A 21,546-nucleotide genomic window follows, 5' to 3' on the forward strand; every position below is an offset into this window, starting at 1 on the left:
TCAAAGTTTATCTTACTTATTTTACTTCAGAGTGCAATCTTTCTCTACCTGCAATCACAATTTGGCAGCTTCCAACACAACTGAAATCAACATATTAGCAGTTTATATTAGCAGTGTTTGTTTGTTTTTTGGGGGGGTTTTTGACACATGTTGCTTTTACTGGGAAATACACTGTACAACATACAATGTATTTTCATGTTTGAGCTATCCTGAATTATCAAACCTTTTTTTTTTTTTTCTCCCTTTGCTATGAAACTACAGCTTCTAACTCTCTCTTAATATTTCAACAACTTTTTGAATAGGTTAGGATGTTCCAACTTTAACTACAAGTAGATATATATCATTCAAAGTTTAGAGTTATTCTTTTGAACTATCAAGTAGAACAGTGGAAATTCATTTCAGCCTACTTTTTGTGGGTTTTGAGCTGAGCGGTCACATATGTCAGCTAAATGTCTTACCCTAGACTGCCTACTACTGGAACTCTGCTCTTGCTGGATGGCATTTGAAATAAAATGTCGGGGTGCAGCCACACAAAATATGAACATCACATTAAATAAAGTAATGCGGCAAATACACACAGAGTTACAGTATGAGACTCGCAGACAAAACACAGCTTCATGATACACAAAAACACGAACATGAGTGTCTGATTTACACAAGTAAACAAAGCCAAAGCTTGCTTAACCTGAATTTTTAAAAAATGACTGCATCCCTAATTTGCTTCAATTCATCACATACAAAAAGCTCAGTTTGTCAATCACAACCTTACCCTAGTGACTCCTATACAGCATCATAAAATGTTAATCGAAGCACATTAAAAGAATATATGATATGATATCTCTAGCATCAATCAGGGTAAGGCATAGAAATACACATTAAGTATGTGTATGGAATGTCCTTGTAATATGAATTAATTGATCCCTCATAAAATGCATCTATAGCTGCAACGGCAATATCATAAATATGGCACAACCCCGTCTATGTACACCACCCACGAGAAGTATATATTTCTGTTAGCAAATAGCCATGATCACGTATATGATTTCCCATTCGCTGTTCACCATACACTGTAACATTAAGAAAACAAAAATTACACAACATTTGATCTTGTCAAACTTTTCAGTTGTTTAAAAAGAGTGGTTGTATTTTGTCACCTGTTCATTAATCAAAGCCACACATCTCCATTATCCCCACACTTTCACTTTGACCAGTTATTTGATGATGGCTACATGTTAATATATTCATTTTATAATAAACTGGACATTTTTTAAAGTTTGTCAATTCACTATGAAGAGAAGTAGTGAGCGGCTTAAGGGAGGTTGGCTGATGGCAAGAGAAAATTAGACAGCGGGGTTGGAAAATTGGTCTTTCCGCAGAAATGCATATACTTTTCCCATAGCAGAAGGGGAGGGGCAAGATGATGAAAATACAAGAGGTATCAGTAAAATCGAGCTTCCCAATTATGTTACTATCTGCAGTTAAGACAAGAAAACAGTAGTGCTGTTCTTCTGTTGGAGTCCAGTACTCACATAGATTAAAACTTGACATTTCAAAGTTAATGTTCAGTGAGGACCCACATAAGTAATCTGCATGCAATAATCACATTATCACTATCATAATTTGTTATTTCTGAAAGAAAACTTTGGTAGGATAAATACAGTGGAATAATTGATTGAGTAAAATCACAAGCGAAAGACAAAATCTCACTAATGGAACAGGTTACACTGTGCAAATCAAACTTGGCAACATGGATCTCAACTTTTTTTTTTAATCGATTTATTGTTATTTCTCTTTTTACTGGACAGGCAGACCTCATAATCTAGAAACTGTTGGTGAGAATTGACATCTCAAAGCATGCAAAGTAATAGTGTCTGTATGTCCATATACAATTGCTAATATTCGCTGGTCCATTAATGTAAACAATACTCAAAAGTTGTATGAGAGTTTCTGCAATATCCTCAGGGTATGTATCTTATTTTCATAGCTGCTGAAGATTATATCTGTCTTCCCAAAAAAACTTTCTGAAATTCAGACACTTTGATCATCAAATTACAGAGGGAAAAAAAAATGTATACAGAACACTTTTCTTCCAGAAGGGTCTTCTGCATTTGATATTGAATGCTCACCCCAAAAATGCCCACACCCCCACTTAACTTCAAAATTCTTCTCCTACATATACACAAGAACTCTCTTTTTTCTTTTTCATTTCATCTTTAGAGTAGTGCAGGGTTTGCTTACAAACAAAGATTACAACATTCTAGAAATAGGAACAAGGATTTTTTTTTTTTTTTATACTTCCTGGAGCTAGAAAAAGCGCAAAGCACACCACGAGACCAAAAAAAAAAAAAAAAAAAAAAAAAAGAATCTGTTCACATTTCCACAAAACGTCACATGAATTAAGGTTCAATGAAAACACTGACTTGCTGATTTTTTGTCATCACGCCCACTGCATGCCAAACACAATGAATTGCTTTGATCTTCTCTGTTTCTCTTTCCTTTTTCTTCTCTTTTATTGAATCAGGGAATAGACACTTTTGAAGTCATATGCGCTCACTGCAATTCCTTGCAATGTACCTGCGTTGACTTCATTTTTTCCAATGTCTTTTTCTTTTTTTTTACTAACAAGAATAATGTGCACAATATGAATTAAAAAACCAAAACCAAAACAAAACAAAACTGGAAGTTATGTTCAAATGACAGATGAGAAGTTTAATCCTCAACGAAGCAATTCATCATCTTGGAATGCACAGGTAGGGACAAATGAGTTGGTTCACAAAGTCACGGAGATTATTACACCATCTACACAAAGGGGAGTATGAAACACAGCAGCGAATATGGATCAGCGATGCTACATCCGGCAAAATGAAAGTGCCTAAGCACGAGCAATGAGAGGGTTAGGAGCGATGAAGGAGACAAAGAGAGCAGCTGGGTAGGGGAGGGGTAAGAACTGGTATAAGGAGGCCATTGAGAAGATGCAGAGCACAAAATTTAAGGAGGAGGAGGAGGAGGATTTCATACCAGGGCTGGAACTCGTTCAGGGGCTCTCCGATCTGGCTCTGTGGAAGGCTCCTGGTACAGAAAACACAGCTAGTTCTGCTCACTATTTTTTCTCCAGTTTTCCTTCTTTTGTTTTCTTTTGTTATCATTACATCCAATCAGATGACAATGGCTGTTATAATAGGCGGTCATTGCTTTCTTACCACGACAACCATACAATGTGTATATCCAGGATCGGATGTTCATAATTTTATCCCTATCAGAGGTATCTGATGAATAGTCCACTTTTGTGCTGCACACTTCTTCTGCTGCATTTATCATCGTTCCTGACAAAAAAGATTCAGCTGAAAATCTCTCTACTTGCCCAGATCATTACTTTTTTTCTCTTATGAAAAGTAATCAAGTAGTTTGGTTAGTACAGAATGATGTCAAGTATTGAATCATTAACATGCATTTTATGTCTCCTTGGGGTCCTCACGCAACATTTATATTGCTTTTTTTTTATTTTAGCAAAAAAATGATACATGCACCTACACTTTGTAAATCAAGGAGTTCATGCACTGCATAACCTTTTAACTATTGCTGATCAGTTAATTGGCATGAGGTTAGAAATTCAGCAGTAGTTGGCTTGATATTTTGTAAGGCTTGCATTTTGCCGAACCATCCTCTGAACATTGCTTAGTGCAGCAAAATCATAACTTGGATATTGATCCAAACTTCAACAGATGTGAATAGACAATAATCATTTTTTCGTGCGCAATTCTTTCTTTCCTTTCTGGCTTTTTAAAAAATATTTATCTTTTCCTTCCCTTCATTTTCTGACAATGTACATTTTTATAGCGGAGTTTAACAACACATGATGTTACATCTCATACTCATAAATTCTGGAATATTCTTTATTTCTGCGGGAGAGCTGGGAAAAGAAGCACAGCGTACGCATACTTGTTTGAACTTTGGACACTCTCTGAAGTTGTTAGTGCTTCTAAATACAACATGCAATCAGTATAAGTACCTATGAGACAAAAATGGGACACGTGATTGATAAATCACAAACATTTTTCAAACATGATCTTTTTTTTCTTCTTTTTTTTTCAACCAGGGTTAGTCCTAAATGATTGAAAGATAGCAAACACAGATTTTAGGGCATCTCCATGAGTCTGCCTTTACAATGAATGGCTGCCTCGCACGATACTAGAGAAAGCACAGACTTTCCATGAAATCTACAACTAACGGTTGAAAGTTACACACATTGACAAAATACTGGCAAATACATGATGTCAAGCCCGTGGACTGCTGGAGTATACATCTGTACTGGAATGTAGGTGATTGAAGCATACAATCTTAACCAGTCTCCAACTGAATTCTGAATCTCCATAGACTTGTTAAAAGATGAACTAGGTTTCCATATGCAATGGGTTCATAGAACTGCCCACTTTTTTCCTACTTCATTTTGTTTAAAGGGAAATAGACCCAGGACACAAGAGGGCGCTGTTGCATTAACCCATGCTTACCATGCTTGCCATGTTTCATATGTCTGAATAAAATCGACAATTACAGTGGCTATGCCAAAAACAGTCAAAAATAATGTCATTCTCAATTTGTCTATCGATTCCTCTGATGTTCCTGGCTGGTTTGTCGTGCTACCTACAGATCCTTAACAGACAGAGCTTACTTGCTTGCTACACTTGGAGTCTTGTGTCTAAGTATGCGATCTACTTTGATTGACAGTTAAAAAACTAGACCTGCATTGTCCACTTTTGTAATGGAGATGGCAGTGATCATCACGCCATCCAACGGCACCTTCTTGGATCCCAGGTCCATGTACCTCAAAAGGGCTAACAATTAAGGGGAACACTTTATAATCAAGTTCCCACAGAATATTGGAGCTACAGCTGAACCCCCCCCCCCCCCCCAAAAAAAGAAAGATTATTTAAAAATGAAACATGACGATATGTCACGTCCACACCCTGGTTACTAAATACAGATTGGAGCTTTCTCTGCGTCAAAGCTCAACCCCCCCCCCCCTTTTATCAACATATTTCTAGTAACTGACACAGGTACAGCCCCGCCCTACGAGGACAAAGGGTTTAATTTCATTTTCTTTTTTTTCCACGAACCTGGAGGAAGAAGGTGGAGACCTTTCCGCAGAACTTGCCGCAGGCATCTTCGCCCCGCTTTGAGTAGAGCACGTCGTAGGCGGGGATGCGGTAGTAGGCAATGCGCTTGCTGCCGCTCAGCATCCAGACGATGACGTCAGGCATGCTGTTCTGGGGCTGCAGCGACGAAAAGAGTTGGTAATAGAGAGAAAAATCTTCATTCTCTCTCTGCTCTGCAAGCTACAGTAAAGTTAACTGATTATACCAAGAGTTGTAGAAAAAGTCCGAACAATGCATTGCTTGAGCAATCCATGAACAGAGCATTGAGAGGAGTAATGAATATTCCACTTAAGACAAATACACTCATCCCCATTATTTCATTACATCACTCTCAAGTTAATTGCACTGTGACCATGAATACCGATAAAAAGGAAATACATGAATTAGACACAAAATATGTACTAAAATACACAAACAAAAATCATCAACAACTTGCACGGGAAAAAAAAAAGTAGTGTCATTCAAAGTCCCTGGCCAATTGTTAATTACATCCAGTAAAATAACTCTGGCAGGAGACTCATAAAGCAAGATATTTTTGTGTCATTAAAGTTTTCGCAAACTGGAGACGACGGCCATTTTCCCAGCATTGGAATGCATAATAATAGTGTAGACAAGAACTTTCACAAGAGCCAAGATTTTCAAAACCACAATGCACGCAAACATTTCTGGTTTTACAGTAATCTTGTTTGATAATTCTATCTGGCAAGTCCAGACGAGGAGAGTTACACTGAATAATTGTTATGGGGCCCCATGCTGCGAGAAAATTCGAAAAAATTGCAGTTCCCGTGCCACAATCTACAACATGCTCACAGGTGACTAGTCACTGCCTTTCTGTTGCCATGGTGTTTGCAGTCATTTGAGGTGGTACAATCGCTAAACACTGCTTAGACTGAACAAGGAAAAGTAGAAATTACGCGGTGCGTAACATATGTCCCCGCCGGAAGTAGCATTTTGTAACAAAATGTGCAATATAGGTCAAAAAATCAAGGTCAAAGGTCAAAGAAGTCAAAGGTCAAAATTCTGTGTAGAAGTTTTGAAGCCCTCACCTAGTGCCATCACATAAAGCAAAAGGAATTGAAATCGGGTTAGAAATGGCGAAGGAGTAGCATTTTGTAGCCAATGTACAATATAGGTCAAAAATCAAGGTCAAAGGTCAAAGAAGACAAAGGTCAAAATTCTGTGTAGAAGTTTTGAAGCCCTCACCTAGTGCTATCACATAAAGCAAACGGAATCGAAATCGGGTTAGAAATGGCGAAGGAGTAGCATTCTGTAGCAAAATGCACAATATAGGTCAAAAATCAAGGTCAAAGGTCATAGAAGTCAAAGGTCAAAATTCTGTGTAGAAGTTTTGAAGCCCTCAACTAGTGCCATCATATAAAGCAAACGGAATTGAAATCGGGTTAAAAATGGCGAAGGAGTAGCATTTCGTAGCAAAATGTACAATATAGGTCAAAAATCAAGGTCAAAGGTCAAAGAAGTCAAAGGTCAAAATTCTGTGTAGAAGTTTTGAAGCCCTCACCTAGTGCCATCACATAAAGCAAACGGAATCGAAATCGGGTTAGAAATGGCGAAGGAGTAGCATTTTGTAGCAAAATGTACAATATAGGTCAAAAAATCAAGGTCAAAGGTCAAAGAAGTCAAAGGTCAAAATTCTGTGTAGAAGTTTTGAAGCCCTCACCTAGTGCCATCACATAAAGCAAACGGAATCGAAATCGGGTTAGAAATGGCGAAGGAGTAGCATTTTGTAGCAAAATGTACAATATAGGTCAAAGGTCAAGGTCAAAGGTCACGACTGAAATTCTGTGTAGAAGTTTCAAAGCTCCCATGTAGTGCTATCATATAAAGCAAACAGAATCGAAATTGGCTCATAAATGACAGAGAAGTAGCAAATTGAAGATTTTGATCACACACGGACGCACACACGGACACACGGACGGACGGACGGACGGACACACGGACGGACGGACGGACGGACGGACGGACGGACACACGGACACACACACGTACGGAGCCCGTTTCATAGTCCCCTGCTCGAACTCGTTCGGCGGGGACAAAAAGATACCCCAGGGGCCTCAACTTCTCCAGCAAAGGACGAAAGGCAAGCCTACCTCTACAGCCAAGTCCTGGAGCAGGTGCAGATAACCCTCCACATCGCTCATGGCATCGTTTACATCGGTGGCGTTCTCCCTCAGCTTGAGGGCATCCGTCGCGATGGCCTCCAGCACAAAGACGCGCCGATCGTACTTGCGCCGGTCGAGCTCATTGATTTTGTCCTTGAACTCCTCGATGTTGGGCAGTGGGGTTCTGAATTCAATGGCAGGTGAAAGAAAAATAGTAATACCGATTTTGTGCTTTGGCAGGAGAGTCCTACTGCACAATCTCTAAAACCAAGGAAACAAAAGTAAAATTTCAAGTGGCACACTAACTTGGACTGATTATTTCAAAAATAGCACTAGAAGATATCACAATGATACTTGCAAAATTACATATATATTTTGTATTTTTATTTGGTGTATATTTGTTTTTCAATTGATTCCCCTCTGAGAGGACCACATATGATGCAGGCGTCTGTTTTTTGTTTGTTTGTTTTGGGGTTTTTTTCATATTTGAATTTGTGTTTTAAGGTATTTGATCACATATTAACATTCCTCTCAACTACTCAAGCACCATGTTTTAACTGCTGAACCATACAGCTAGGAATCAAAAGCCCCTGCATACATTATGATGTACAGTACATACGGCCGTTGCATAACTGGGGCTTGGAAGCGATAAGAGCACTGTGAAATGAACAGCCTCGACATGGAGTACAGGTCATTTGGCTGTTAACAGCAAACCCTAATTCTTGCAGAGTTCACTCATCAAATATACTCATCTATGGCATGCTTTCCAAGGAGGTCCCAAATCTAATTGTTCAAAATGACAGATGACATGATCATCCTACATGTTTAACATCTTCACAGCCCGTCACCTTGTGGCACCCTCAAGTGCCATCTAACTTTCTTTACAGCCAAGTTTGGAGAGGAATTATCACACTACAGCGTAAATGCCAACAGTACAGCTCAGCTGGCAATTTACAGCCAAGTACATGGGGACCCAACTCTTACTGCTGTACTTTCTAGGCAGGTCAGTAACAGCTGCTGGCTGGCCCTATCCACTGACAGGCAAGAGAACGTCCTAAAACTAACTGCTAATGAAAAGGAATTACACAATCCTCACACTTTGTTATCACTGCAAGGTCTTTACATGGGACTGTTGCACTGTTTCTTTTTCTATTTGTTTATTTGGTTGTTTCGATTTGTGTGTGGAATTGTTTATTAAAGAAGTGACAATAAAAGAAATTTGGCATGTCATGGCAAAGTAGATGGGTATTTATTACCCAGTAGTGTAGAGATTCATGGGTGGCCCTATTCATTCATGAAGGGTACGTTTGAAAACCAAGAATAGCAGCGGTCAGCTGTCCAGTTGAGATTCTACGGCTGTGTGTGTACTTACATAGAGATCAACAATAAAGCTGCACCCAACTAGTTACAATCATGATTATCGAATATATCACACCAAAAAGGGCCAGCCTTTCCACTCCATAAATCCCCATGTTACCGCGTCTTTATAGGGGGTAACTTCGTGTACAATGGTGGAGGTCATAGGATATAATCTACCGACGAGCCTGCCCTACCTGCAGTCTGCGATGAGAGTGTCAATCATGCCGATCAGCTGGGCGGCAGTCTCCGCCTGGGGAGCTCCGGCCTTGATGGACAGCTGCACCTTCTCCATGTTGGCTTCCTGTCCGTCAAACAAGCAGTGCATTGGGGGACAGTAAATTGACAAAGCAGTATATCACCAGCATCTTGGCTGGTGCGACTGATGTACATCAACAAACATCTACTCTAAATTCCATTCTCTGTCTCTACTTCTACCGACATTCAAATCCTCAAAATCTGTAAAGTTTGATATGACCAACAAAAAAAAAAAATAATGTTTCTGTAAATCTTATCATTTTTATCTGAAAGATAGTAAAAGTGGAAAGAGTGGAAAAGACATGTTCTGTCCATGTCTCATCTTGAAACTTACTTAACCCGTTGAGGACAGGCTGATTTTGCTACAAAATGTATTTCCTATAGACCCCTGCCCATGTATACTCGAAACTCGTCCTCAACGGGTTAAATACATTATATGATACAGCACTGAGAAAGAAACAGAGAGTCCTTACCTGATCTACAGATAAATTAAGCTAAATAATGACGTTAAAAGCATCATGGCATCACATTTCTTGGTTCTCACCAGTCGCTCCACTTTGCGTAGAATCATGTTGAGCGTGTCCAGCCTGAAGCTGCAGTCCTCCCAGTCGGAGTTGACGATGAGGAGCGGCTTGTTGTCGCTCCACGGCAGGAAGTAGTAGTTGCAGCCGTCGTACACGGCGTTCGTCGGCTGCGTGGTCGAGGGCTGCGGGGCCACACTGTCGTCCAGCTTGTTGCCGTAGTTACCGATGCTGACCTCGAACTCCACGGGGTCGTCCGACTCGCTGACCATAGTGGCATCCAGGAGGGCGCAGTAGAGGCGGTACTTGCGGCGGCGCAGAAACTTGCCAATCCGCTGGACTTCAGCGTTCGGAATCTCCACGAGCGTCTGTTCTGGGTGCTCTCCCAGCTTGGTCTCAATCTTGACAAGGACGCGACCTCGGTAAGCCACTCCTTTACCCTATACAAGAAAAAAACAACAACCAATTCTTGCTTGTATCATCACAATCTTCCCAAAGTACACTAACATGCATTCTAATCTTATCCTTCTAAATTCAATGTCATTCAATTCAATTCATTTCATTTTAATCCAATTCATTTCAATCCAATTCAATTCAATTTAAATGTGCTGTGTGATGTTAAACTTTCTTCAAGTGGGAAAATAATCGAGGAACATACAGTACCAATAACCAACAAAAAAAAAAAGAAAAAGAAAAGTGGTCTCACCTTGCCCATATTGAGATCTTCAAATTGGTCTGGTAGATCAGAGAACTCCCTGGTGGACCCGTAGAAATTTACAAATGTTGGCCCGTAGGTGGGAAGGAAACCTTGAAAAAATGGAGAGAGAGAAAACAAAAATAAGTGAATGTTTAAAAGGCAAAACCATAAAGTGCCAAGAAAATAACCCTAATCAGGTTGAATAATTGTTAATGCACTCATGCAGGTTTTTTAAATAGTTCCACTTTTTTTCTGCAAACCTCATAATATTTATTACCAAGTATGCATTCTAGCGTACTTAGCCTTTCGGTAGGGTGATCCTAAAGTGATTCGAGAGAGAAATGAAAGGTTTTTTTTTTAAAAGAAAGCCTGCCATTTGAAGACCAATAATTATCCACTGATATCTCCTGAATAGCCGACAGACACCCCAGGCATCAAACTAGATTTTACAGACATGTTATTAACTATCAAAAGTTTCATCAAAATAAAGTAAACCAGAAGGGGAAATTGACAATAAAGCCTTTAAAGTGCACCATACAACCAGTGTTCATTTATCAGTCAAACAATAACCTTGCCCACATGCAAAAACACAAACAAACATATACTGTTTATGTGGTGTATTTCACTGATTACATTTACACAGATTTTGCTCGGGACTGACACGCACAAAATTAACAACTTGTGAAATATTTCACTCTGCATGATGTACATGTATTGTCTCCAAGGTTGAAACTCCCCAACTTCTCTCCTAAAAAAAGGGAATAACAATGGTTCTCATTATCTAGACTTGCTGTGGTTCCTGATTATTAAATTCCACCACTCACAGAATTTCCTTAAAAGTCCCAATTCACCATATATCACACTCGCAAGATATATAATGCATACAGTAGACATGAGCAAATGTGTCTGCACGCTACACATTAACACTCTCAGCACACACACATTCCCGACATACACACAGATTACTGCAAATCAGGAAAGAAAAATCTCACCCTCATATCTTTTAACTTCAGATGATCAGTAAAGGAATCACAAAATGATTGGTTAAAACAAGAACAAGAGGGATGACTGTTAGTAGGTTGACATGAAACTTGAAACATGATGTTAGCATGCATGAAGGTGTAAAATGAAGTACAGTTGTACATGTATGGATAGTAAGAAGATAGCAGAACATACAAGGTGCCAGGGGCCCGTTTCATAAAACTTGTCATCAGTGACAACTGCCACATTTCTATGACAAATTTGCTCTCAGCCAATCAGATGCAAGGATTTCAGTAGCTTGTCACTTCTATGACAACTTGTCACTGATGACAAGTTTTATGAAACGGGCCCCAGATTTTCATTACCTACCATACCTTGGTATATTCCACTATAATAAATGTTTCATATAAAGGGGAGCTCACCTGAAGCTTGTTTAACATACATGTAGCAATATCTAAGGCATGCAAACTTGACTCCACATTTCTAATGTATCTGATAGGAACACATAGACAATATATTGCAAGGGTCCATGGGGAAATAGATGTGAATGCACCAGTAAACTTATTTGTGGCAAGCTAGTTTACTGATGTTTTCTAACTTTTGGATGATTTTTCTCCCAAGGACAATTAACCTCTTTCAACTATGAAATACATTTTAATACTTTAATGGGCACCACCGAACATGCACTGGTTGTTGCTATGCCAGACAAGACTTGGATAAACTTTTGTTTCAAGAACATTTTCTACTGTGAGCATTAAATCTGAGTAAGTACATATACAGTGTAAGCAAACCTGTCATTATTTTCTCCAGATTTATTAAATTGGCACTTCTCACAGAGTGAACAGGTATTAAAGGAACATTCATAGATTTGAATACTTTAAAACTGAATCTTTCATCACTTCCATTTGATAGCACTATTATGAGCTCTTATTCAATTCAAAATACATGTAGCCCATAACACAGACTCAGTAAAACAGAATGTGGTCAATGTACAGAAATCTGATAATTGTTTACGAGTTTGAGTGGCAACAAAACAATGTAAAAACAACAGGTGGCTGAGAAAAACACTGGCAAATATTCCGCAACAGGTGCATGTCACACCATTCTGGCATGTTGCCAAGACAACAATGAAATCCACCATGAAAAAAACAAAGACTACTTGTAACTCATTCCATGATGCTCATTTCCGAAATTACTGGGATGCCATGATGAAAGCCGCAATCATAAGCTTTGGCTATTTTCAACCCAAGCTGTTCATTTGTCATTTGTTCATTTGTCAACTGTTATCTGGGCATGAGCTTGACCCATGCTGTTTTTCTGGCCAAATATGGCAACTTGGGTTATTTTTAGCACCCTGGGGGAAATCAACACTAATTGTTGTGTTGGGCACTCCCCTAGAAACAAGTGAATGTGTGTGTATGCTTGTGTATGTATGTGTGTGTGTGCGTGTCTTTGCTTGTACATACACTGTATCATACACAATCAATGAGCATTTTGAAAAACAGCTAAGGATTAAAATGATTTGTGTTGATTGTGTTTTTATACTTTTGAAGGCCTACTCCCTACCCTCTTTTGTGGTCACTGGGCAAGACACTTGCCATTAACACAAAACATGTGAGTACTTTAATCCATGAGCTTTGTTCTTTCAATCCCCTGAAGTTAATGATACATGTTTGTTCAATCATAATTTGAAGAAGTTGTAGCATCAAATCAGAAATATTGAACAATAAAGTTGACAGATCAACATGCAAGGTGTATGTAGGCACATGCAATGCAGCTATTGATTCACTGTCCAAATAGAGCATTGGTAGTTCTAGAACCATGCACTACAAGGAAATACGTACATGTATGTTCAAAATATATATGCACATTTTCTTTTCTGTTTTTTCCATGTGGGGTGTAGGATTACTGAAGAAATACTTAAGAAATGCAGATACTTCAATCACTGTCCTACACTCACAGGTATAAGCGAGAGAAAATGAATATTTTGTTTTTTGTTGGTGCCTGTCATGATAACAAAGAATCATCAAATTTTATGACATTTCTTCAATATTTCTTTTATCAGAGAAGGTTTCTTTCCATTACAGACATATAGAGTTTAGGGACTCTATATGACATGCCTAGAAACATTTATTTTCATCGGCACAGTTTCCACAGCAACATTTTGGCTCCGAAAGATTTTCTGAATCACTAGGAAGGGATCAGAGGTCTGATAATACAGGATACAGCACATTAGGGTCGCCTGCCATGTCAACTTTTCAAATCATCATCAAGCAGAAGAAGAAAAAAAAGGTACGGCTCTCTGTAGCAATCTGAACTGTGCCAACATTTTCTCCCACTCACATCTACTTAGGTTTCTTTCGTGTGAAAGCCAAAGGAGGGGGACATTCGACGGAAGGAAAAGGTTGTTCTTTCATGTCCTTCATTCACGGTACAGACAACATTCGATACCTGGTTACGGCAGCTGTGATGAGGCAGCCTCACAATACAATGTGACTCTGCCCCAGATTAGAAAAAAATGTTAAAAAAGGAGGTTTTTCAAGGTTCTCCGTCGCACTTTCAAAAAAGGGAGGTACATATATTTAAAGGGAAACTCCACCCTATTTAGTACATGTCCACCTCAATACAATGTGCAAAGAAAAATTAACAGGACAGTGAAAGTTTCATCAACATCAGTCAAAAACACAGGAAAGCACAGGATTTTGAAGTTGTACACATTCTTGGCATATTACAATGTATGACATGAAAGTGTCATATTTGTCATCTTTATGTCGCCAAAAATCAGCACTGCTTTAAAACACTACAACCCAAAATAACAAGATGCAGACATCTATGCTTTTTCAACTGATCAACAGAAAAGACATTTAGTATTGTGATTTTGTTGCTATAGATGCTCATAGGAAAGTTAAGAGCCAATGGCATCAGTAACCTACGCATAAGTGTATGCAATTTGCATAAAAAGTGAGTTCTCACTGCAATTTTAAGCACTAATTTGTACTTCATAAACTTACAACAAACTCCACAAAATGTCACAATTTCCCTTGTTTTCATTTGTCTAATTTCTGCTGTTCCATTTAGTTTGATTTCACTCTTACACAATGAAGTCATAGAATGGAGTTTCTCTCCCAATCTGAGCAATTCAATTCAATTTACTTCAAGTCATCATGGGGGATTTATGATTAGAATTTAAAAAAAAGAGGGATCCCATCATCCTTGAGCTTTGAGAAAACAAGAAAGTGACAAAGCATCTCATTTTACAAGGAAATCCAAGTGATTCATGCTGATGTGGTCAGTTACCACGGAAACCATACTTTGAAGAGGTTGCAAAGCTTCCCACACATTTGGCAACATAGGGTTTACTGCATCACTGAATGCACCCACTAGCATGACTACAATGTGGGCGATATCACAGACTTATTCATCACCACAAAACAAGAATATTAAAAAACCCAGAAGAAAACACTTTCCCCAATTGCTTACCATTATGCTTCTCATGCACTTAATCCACTGACAACCATCATGATAACTTTGACTCAGAAAGGATAAATCCACCAAATACACACCCCTGGTAACAGAAATGAAGCCAACTACATGTACTTCGTCTGCATTGAATTCCCTGCTTCGCAAAAATGCCTGTTGGGATAGAACACAAATTCCACAGCATAATTCCACTGTCCAACTAAAGCTAGTCCACTCTTCTTAAATTTCACCAACTTGGCCAAGTTCACATCCACGTATAATGTATAAAGAGTGCCCACTACTTTTACAGCATAATATGATGGATTAACAGTTTTCCCCTAATTCCCTTTCACCATGCACAGGATAATTAACCCTTTGTCCATCTGGCACCCAGTCACCACTGTCTACAGCCTGGAAGGATAGAAGGATCTGGGAGGAATGCGGTAAAAAAAAAAAAAATTTGGAGATATCCATCCTACCTTCTTCTTTCGCACTGTCCACAGCTGGAGCCCCGGTCTCAACTCCAGCTCCACCCTCTCCTCCTACTCCTCCTTCCCCCATCAAGTTTCCCGCATCATCTTTCTTCCCCTTCTTTTGCCGACTTTTCTTGCTTCCCTTCTCTTTCTTACCCCCGAGTTTCGCCCTTTTGCTTCCGAACATCAAAATCCCGCCCTTTTTCTTGGCCTCCGTCTTGCATTCCTCAACCGCATCCCCGCACCCTCCTCCCTCTCCCCCTTCCTCAACCACATCCTCCACCTCCTGGGTGGATTTGCTCTCAAAGAGGACTGTTTGCATGCATTGAGTCACATGACAAGGGAGCAGTCACATGATCAGGGGGCATCCAAACACACAGGTGATGTATCAGGTGACAATGACAAACCATGTGATCACAGTGATGAGAGGCATGATCAAATGGAATTGAGAATGAGATGGAACAAGAATACAGTGCATGATTACATGAAAGGAACAAAGTAAGAGGTTTGAAAGGGATATGATCAAAGAAAACTTGTGGTACAATTGTAGGTAACACACTAACAGCAGCCTAATTCAGAACAAAAATATACACAGTGTCTAGAAAACAGCAATAAGAAACTTAAAACTACCATTATCGTCTTAAGCACAATCATCATCATCGTCTTCATTTTATCATAATCATCATTATGGCGACCACCACCAGCTTCATCTACTACTACAAGTGTACATCATCATCATCATCATCATCATCATCATCATCATCATCAAATCGTCATCGCAGTCATCATCATTATCATCATCACATCATCGTCATCGCAGTCATCATCAACATCATCGTCATCCGTCATCCATCATTATCATCACTGTCGTAAATCATCATCTCTACTCCTCATCAACACCAATATTATCATCATTCATTCTGGTACCTTCTTCCCCTGGACTGGACATGGATGCCAGATCCAGGAATGCTGTGCCGATGTAGTCATCTGAAGAGAGACGATCCCTGTTTGGGGGGGGGGGGGGGGGGGGAGAGATAAGTGAAGGAGACCAATAACTTATCATGGACATCACTTTCACTTGATATACAGTGCTTAAAGACTTAAAGGCTTTTGGCATTTGGGGGCTTTATCAGCAGTACATGCCACAAAATAGCACTGAAATGCTAGAGAAAATGCATATCATTTGAAAAAAAAAACAAACAAAACATTATATCAACAGAGAACACTTGCTAACACATACAATTAAAAATTTTTTCAAACTTCTTTATAGTCAACAGATATTCAGTTATTCTACTAAATAACATCACAGACTCCAGTCTGAGCTACTGTAAAACAAGAAATTTTCAAATGCATGAAACTTTTGCAAATTTGCGAGGAGCCACGATTTGCCAAAGTTTTTCAGCACAATGCTACAAACCATCATAGTCGGCTATTCCAAGAAGTTTCATGCCACGACTGTTTCTGGTATTTACAGCATTACAGGAATGCACACACATGAGCTATCATGTCATTACACAAAAATATTTTTTTTTTTTTGCAAATGAAATTTACCAATCTCTCAGCTGAAGCTTCAGGCGTTCACACATGGACGGGAACTGTAGTTTGAAAGAATATAAAAAAGGTTACTTTTTCATTTGTTTTTGTGAATATAATGATATCATCATTACCATCATCATCATCTTCACCAACATCATATCATCCCTCCCATTCATTCATTCATTCATTCATTCATTCATTCATTCATTCATTCATTCATTCATTCATTCATTCATTGTCCATGCCTATGCTATACATAGCACAAACTTTTTTTCTAATAATTTCTTCAAACATGTTCAACCACACACATACACACAGCATCTCTAAAGAATGACTTATCTGGATAAAAATGAGTGAACCCACATCGTCCATGAGATTACAAGACTTATCTCAAAAGCATAAATTTCAGGAAATGTTGACTTCAAATAATGTAGAAATATTGCTTTGGAATGCATTTATAACTGTTTTGTATGGAAACTCAAATCAGTATTTTTCATATCTAAAGTTTAGTTGGGATTTGTTTTGTTTTTGTTTGTTTTTAAATAGATAGTCAACTGAGATAAAAGGACTTGTCACCCCAGGGACATTATACAGTGTAGCACAGCAAGTTCATGATGTCTCTCGTAAACTTACCCTCATTGGTAGGCGGATTTCCTCATTCCATGCTGGATTTTGGTCACACTGCTTCACCGACGATTGAACCTTGGGAGAATCAGAGAGATAAAAATATATATATACATGTACATATACATACATCATACATTACTTCCATTTGTTATTAATGGATGGACCTTGGAAGAATTGGAAAGATGAAAATGTTTATGTAGATCTACACATACCATAAATAACTTTACAATACTAAAACAGGTGGACACCCATCAATCAACCAAATCCTGATAGGGAGCGGCGGCAATAGGTGTAACATTTTTTGCCTGTACTGCAATCTTTCTCTCCATCTCTCCCTCCTATTCCACAAACACTTGATATACATGTATCATACTTTTCATACCTGATATAAAACTCTACGAGATGGAGGAACAAGGTAGTACATGTGGTCTTATGAGTGGGACTGATCCACCTATGAGCCAGCCACATACAAAACGATACTACAGTGCGCACAACTTGTATCTGCATACCTTTGTAGCACCCTCTCACAAATTTTGTGACACTGAAACCTCTGCAATGATCTGACAGTCCTCCACAGAGCTGATACATGCGTTTGGTAGTTCCACATGGAAGGAATTGGGCAGATGTGGTGGTTATAAGGGCTACAAAAATATCCAATGAATGAATATTCTAGAATAGTTGTACCTTCTTCCCAGCAAATCCAACGATGAGGTACGGATCCACCAACTCCTTCCTCTCCCCATCGCCAGCTCCAAAGAACTTCTTCACGCCCTCGAAGAAGGCAGGGTCCACTGCAATACAGAACATGGACGAGGGGGTTAATACTGAGAGGTAAAAGGCACTCTTAACTCCACAGCTTTACATCATTCTTGCACCCTTTTTTATGGCTTTTCACAAACTAAAGAACATATCCTGATTGCCATGTTTCATCCTCTGCTTTCATACTAAAATATTGGAGCCCATGGCCCTTTCTCGCGGCTTGAAACATTTGTGAATTGCCACTGGCATTCAATGCTCTCTGTAGACAAACATATTCAGGTACATTTGGCTCCTCGTGAATTTCGTGAGAAGTTGCAAGCACACAAAAATGTATAGTTTGACAGCATTTGTCTTGAATTATCAAGCACTGGTATCATTTTTTTTTTTTTTAGCGGGGGGGGGGGGGGAGGATTGATTCTTGAAACTTCCATTGGCTTACATATGAAATTTAATAGTACAGTCTTAAGTGACAATTTGAAACAAAGTTTTCCACCATAATCTCTTTAAGGTCTTCTCAAAATCACAAAAACATCTTCTCTGTAATTTTGATGAAAGACATGATTTTTTTTTCCCCCAATGCATGTTGACTTTGCATGTTTTTTCTACACATAAAATACAAGAGGTAAGTAGTTGATTTTGTTCCCCCCATGCATGTTGACTTTGCATGTTTTTTCTACACATAAAATACGAGAGGTAAGTTGTAACATTCTACAACAATTACTAGATGCAGAAAGGTTGGGAGGGGGCTCTTACTCTGGGGTACGTCCTCCGCATGGTAGGCCTTGACGATGAACATTCCCTTTCGCAGAGACATGCCCGCAGGGCGCAGGAGGTTTCTGGAGGCAAAATTGTGTCAAAATGGTCAGTCCTGGTGCGTTTCCAGAAAAGTCAAACGGTTAACAACAACAGCAAACAAATCTGAATCTCCCACCAATACTTTCTATGTCTCAGTCTGACACAGCAAACATCAAAGAAGAAATCCAGGGGGCATTTCATGAAGTATTTTGTCTGTCAAATTAGTCGGACAAAGTTGCTCTCAGTCGGTCAGATGCAAGGATTTCAGTAGCTTCTAACAGTTTGTCAGAAAATATCTCACAAAACACTTCATTAATTCCTTTAATATAAGCATAAGAGAAAAATATTGATCAAAATCAGATGAAAAGTATTAAAGGGAGTTCATGAAATTGTGAAGTTTTGCTAATTTTCACGACACAGTTTTTGAACAGTCAAAATGAATATGCAAATAGTACATTGATGATGTCATCCCCTCACAATTTGCCATACAGCATGTACATGAAGTCATGAAATTTCCTGTTTTTTTGATCAAACGCAATCATGCCCCAGTCTCAAATCCTGATATACATATCAGACTGACGAGTAATTTGAAGGTAGTCAGCCAGGAGTAGCTTTATGTTTTACATTTAAACAGCAGAAAAATTGAATTTTTGTCAATTTTGTTGTACATGATCAATGGAAAATTGTGAAGTGATGACATCATCAGCTCACTCATTTGCGTATTCATATAAACTGTATGGGAGCTGTTTACCAGAAATTAGCAAAACTTGTAATTCCATAATTTCGCTAATTTTTCTCTGATTTTGATCAAAGTTGCCTCGTTGTACTTGCAAGATTTTACTCTTATTTATCAGACTAACTTATAATTAAACTGGTCCGGAATTCCCCTTTATGAGCTCTACAGGTATCCATTACACACACACACAAAAAAAAAAAAATATGGAAGCATATCAAAGTAATAAAATTTGATGGCAACCATTTTGAACTCATCTACAAATGTATGACCTTTGCAGTAAAGTTGAAATTAAGTATCAAGGTTGAATACAGAAGCAAAACATTACGCATATAGTGTACTTACGTTTCAATGTCATTGTTCTCATCAGCTTTCTTGAAGACCTTTTCAATGAGAGACAATGATATTCATTTATTCCACGCAAACAATGACTGGCATTTTATAACTTTTCACTACATCACACTCTTCATGCTAACAATATTACTGCACATGAAAGAATGCACCAAGATATTTAGATGAAGTCCTTGATCTGTAACATTAAACACATCCTATGAATTACAGAAGACCTGATGCCGCAGTTCTTTCCTTTATTAATGATTACCTCAATGTTTTCACTCATGTATCAAACTCCCATAGACATGATCATTGTGGAAGTCACCTTCATGACTACCTGCTGTTCTTGTGGTTCCCTATTTTTCTCAAGGTCCGTTCTTCTCAAATGGCCTGGTAAATCAATTACTGTACATGTGGCATATCATGCAGAGTTTTGATATTTGTGAATTTTGTGAGTCAACAGATATCTATAAAATTAACAAATCTATCACAATCAATCACCCTTCACAATGCTCTTTAATTGTCCCTAGGAAAACTTTTTGTTCAGCAAGCACTAATCCTGTGTTCTTTGAAGGTTCGCATGGTGACGTAAATTAGGAAGAGAGGTTTGTAGTAACACCATTACGTAGTCCTTGCAGGGACCATTGCTTGGCAGAAGAAGAGCTTCGAAAGAGGAGAGTTGAGGAGGGAAAATAAATGTTGAATCCTTCTTAGAATTACATGCTCTTTCATATTTCATAAGAGGTTTCTCATTATCTCACTTAGGAATGTTCAAAACACGAATCCCCACCTCAACCAGTACTGTACAGTCCCTTTAAAGGTAGGAAAATCACAGAAACAAAGAGAGAAGTGAAATAGATATGAAAGTCAGTGAGCGATGTGGACTATGGGAAGTGGAATCAAAAGCACTATATCTGACTATACTAACAAGTGTTGAAGACATCTCATTGATTTTCTTGCATGTACTGTTGTAGTTGACAGTGTCAGATGCCACAAAGGGGGGTGGGGGTGGGGGGAGGGTAACAAACACACACATATCCCGTAATTCATTTGCCCTTTAAAATTACTTTTCTGAATAGTTTGTGTTTAGACATCCTTGAGCGGTGAAAATCTGACGAAGTACAGACGTCAAGTGGAACATGATACCGCCATAACCACTTCCCTCTAATATCTTTTACATAGACACGTCGCATCCTGAATGGCACTTTGTAGTTTCAGGCAATACACACTCTATCAGTGTTGGTTCAAGGTACATTGTATGTCTGCACTCTCACTGAAACATAATCTACAGCTTTCCTGCACTGGTTTCAAAACAAGCAATTTTGAGTAATGATGGTTACCACAAAATATAACAAATCACAAAACAGTGACTTTCAAAAGGTCATAGCTGGCTTCTATGAGTGCTATTCAATCATTACCACAAGTTTACTGATCGAAAAAGCCTCCAAAATAAAAAAAAAAAGTCTCATGATTAAACAGATATCAATGAAAGTACTCTTTTAATTTGATTGTATGTGCCTCATTGACTGGACTTGAAAGAAAAAGAAGGCCATTTCTCATGTGCAAGCATTAATCTTTATTTTATGTCACTATAACTACAACACAACTGAGTTTAATACCTGTTTAGTGATTTACATGGACAAAGGGTATGACAACTGTGCAAGAGTCATTCAAGATGAGTTGTGATTTGCACGTTGCTGGGGAAAAATCAAAACAATGTTGGGGAAATTGGTCTCGTCAGCAAA

The 21,546-nt window shown here is 38.7% G+C and overlaps 1 protein-coding gene across 1 annotated transcript in view; it reads right to left on the bottom strand.

Moving 5' to 3' along the window:
* LOC140241652 (myoferlin-like) overlaps positions 1-21,546 on the bottom strand; it is a 188,884-nt gene that overhangs the window by 113,681 nt on the left and 53,657 nt on the right. Inside the window, exons 10-21 of the mRNA XM_072321395.1 lie at positions 19,814-19,851; positions 18,694-18,776; positions 17,866-17,972; positions 17,188-17,256; positions 16,570-16,613; positions 15,946-16,022; positions 10,115-10,215; positions 9,432-9,848; positions 8,827-8,933; positions 7,262-7,457; positions 5,115-5,270; positions 3,019-3,069 (exon numbers count right to left, since the gene is read on the bottom strand). Of these exons, the coding sequence (XP_072177496.1) occupies positions 3,019-3,069; positions 5,115-5,270; positions 7,262-7,457; positions 8,827-8,933; positions 9,432-9,848; positions 10,115-10,215; positions 15,946-16,022; positions 16,570-16,613; positions 17,188-17,256; positions 17,866-17,972; positions 18,694-18,776; positions 19,814-19,851 (1,446 nt within the window). The remainder of the gene's footprint in view (positions 1-3,018; positions 3,070-5,114; positions 5,271-7,261; positions 7,458-8,826; positions 8,934-9,431; positions 9,849-10,114; positions 10,216-15,945; positions 16,023-16,569; positions 16,614-17,187; positions 17,257-17,865; positions 17,973-18,693; positions 18,777-19,813; positions 19,852-21,546) is intronic.

This window comes from Diadema setosum, chromosome 18 (assembly GCF_964275005.1).
Source record: "Diadema setosum chromosome 18, eeDiaSeto1, whole genome shotgun sequence".
Lineage (NCBI taxonomy): Eukaryota > Metazoa > Echinodermata > Echinoidea > Diadematoida > Diadematidae > Diadema > Diadema setosum.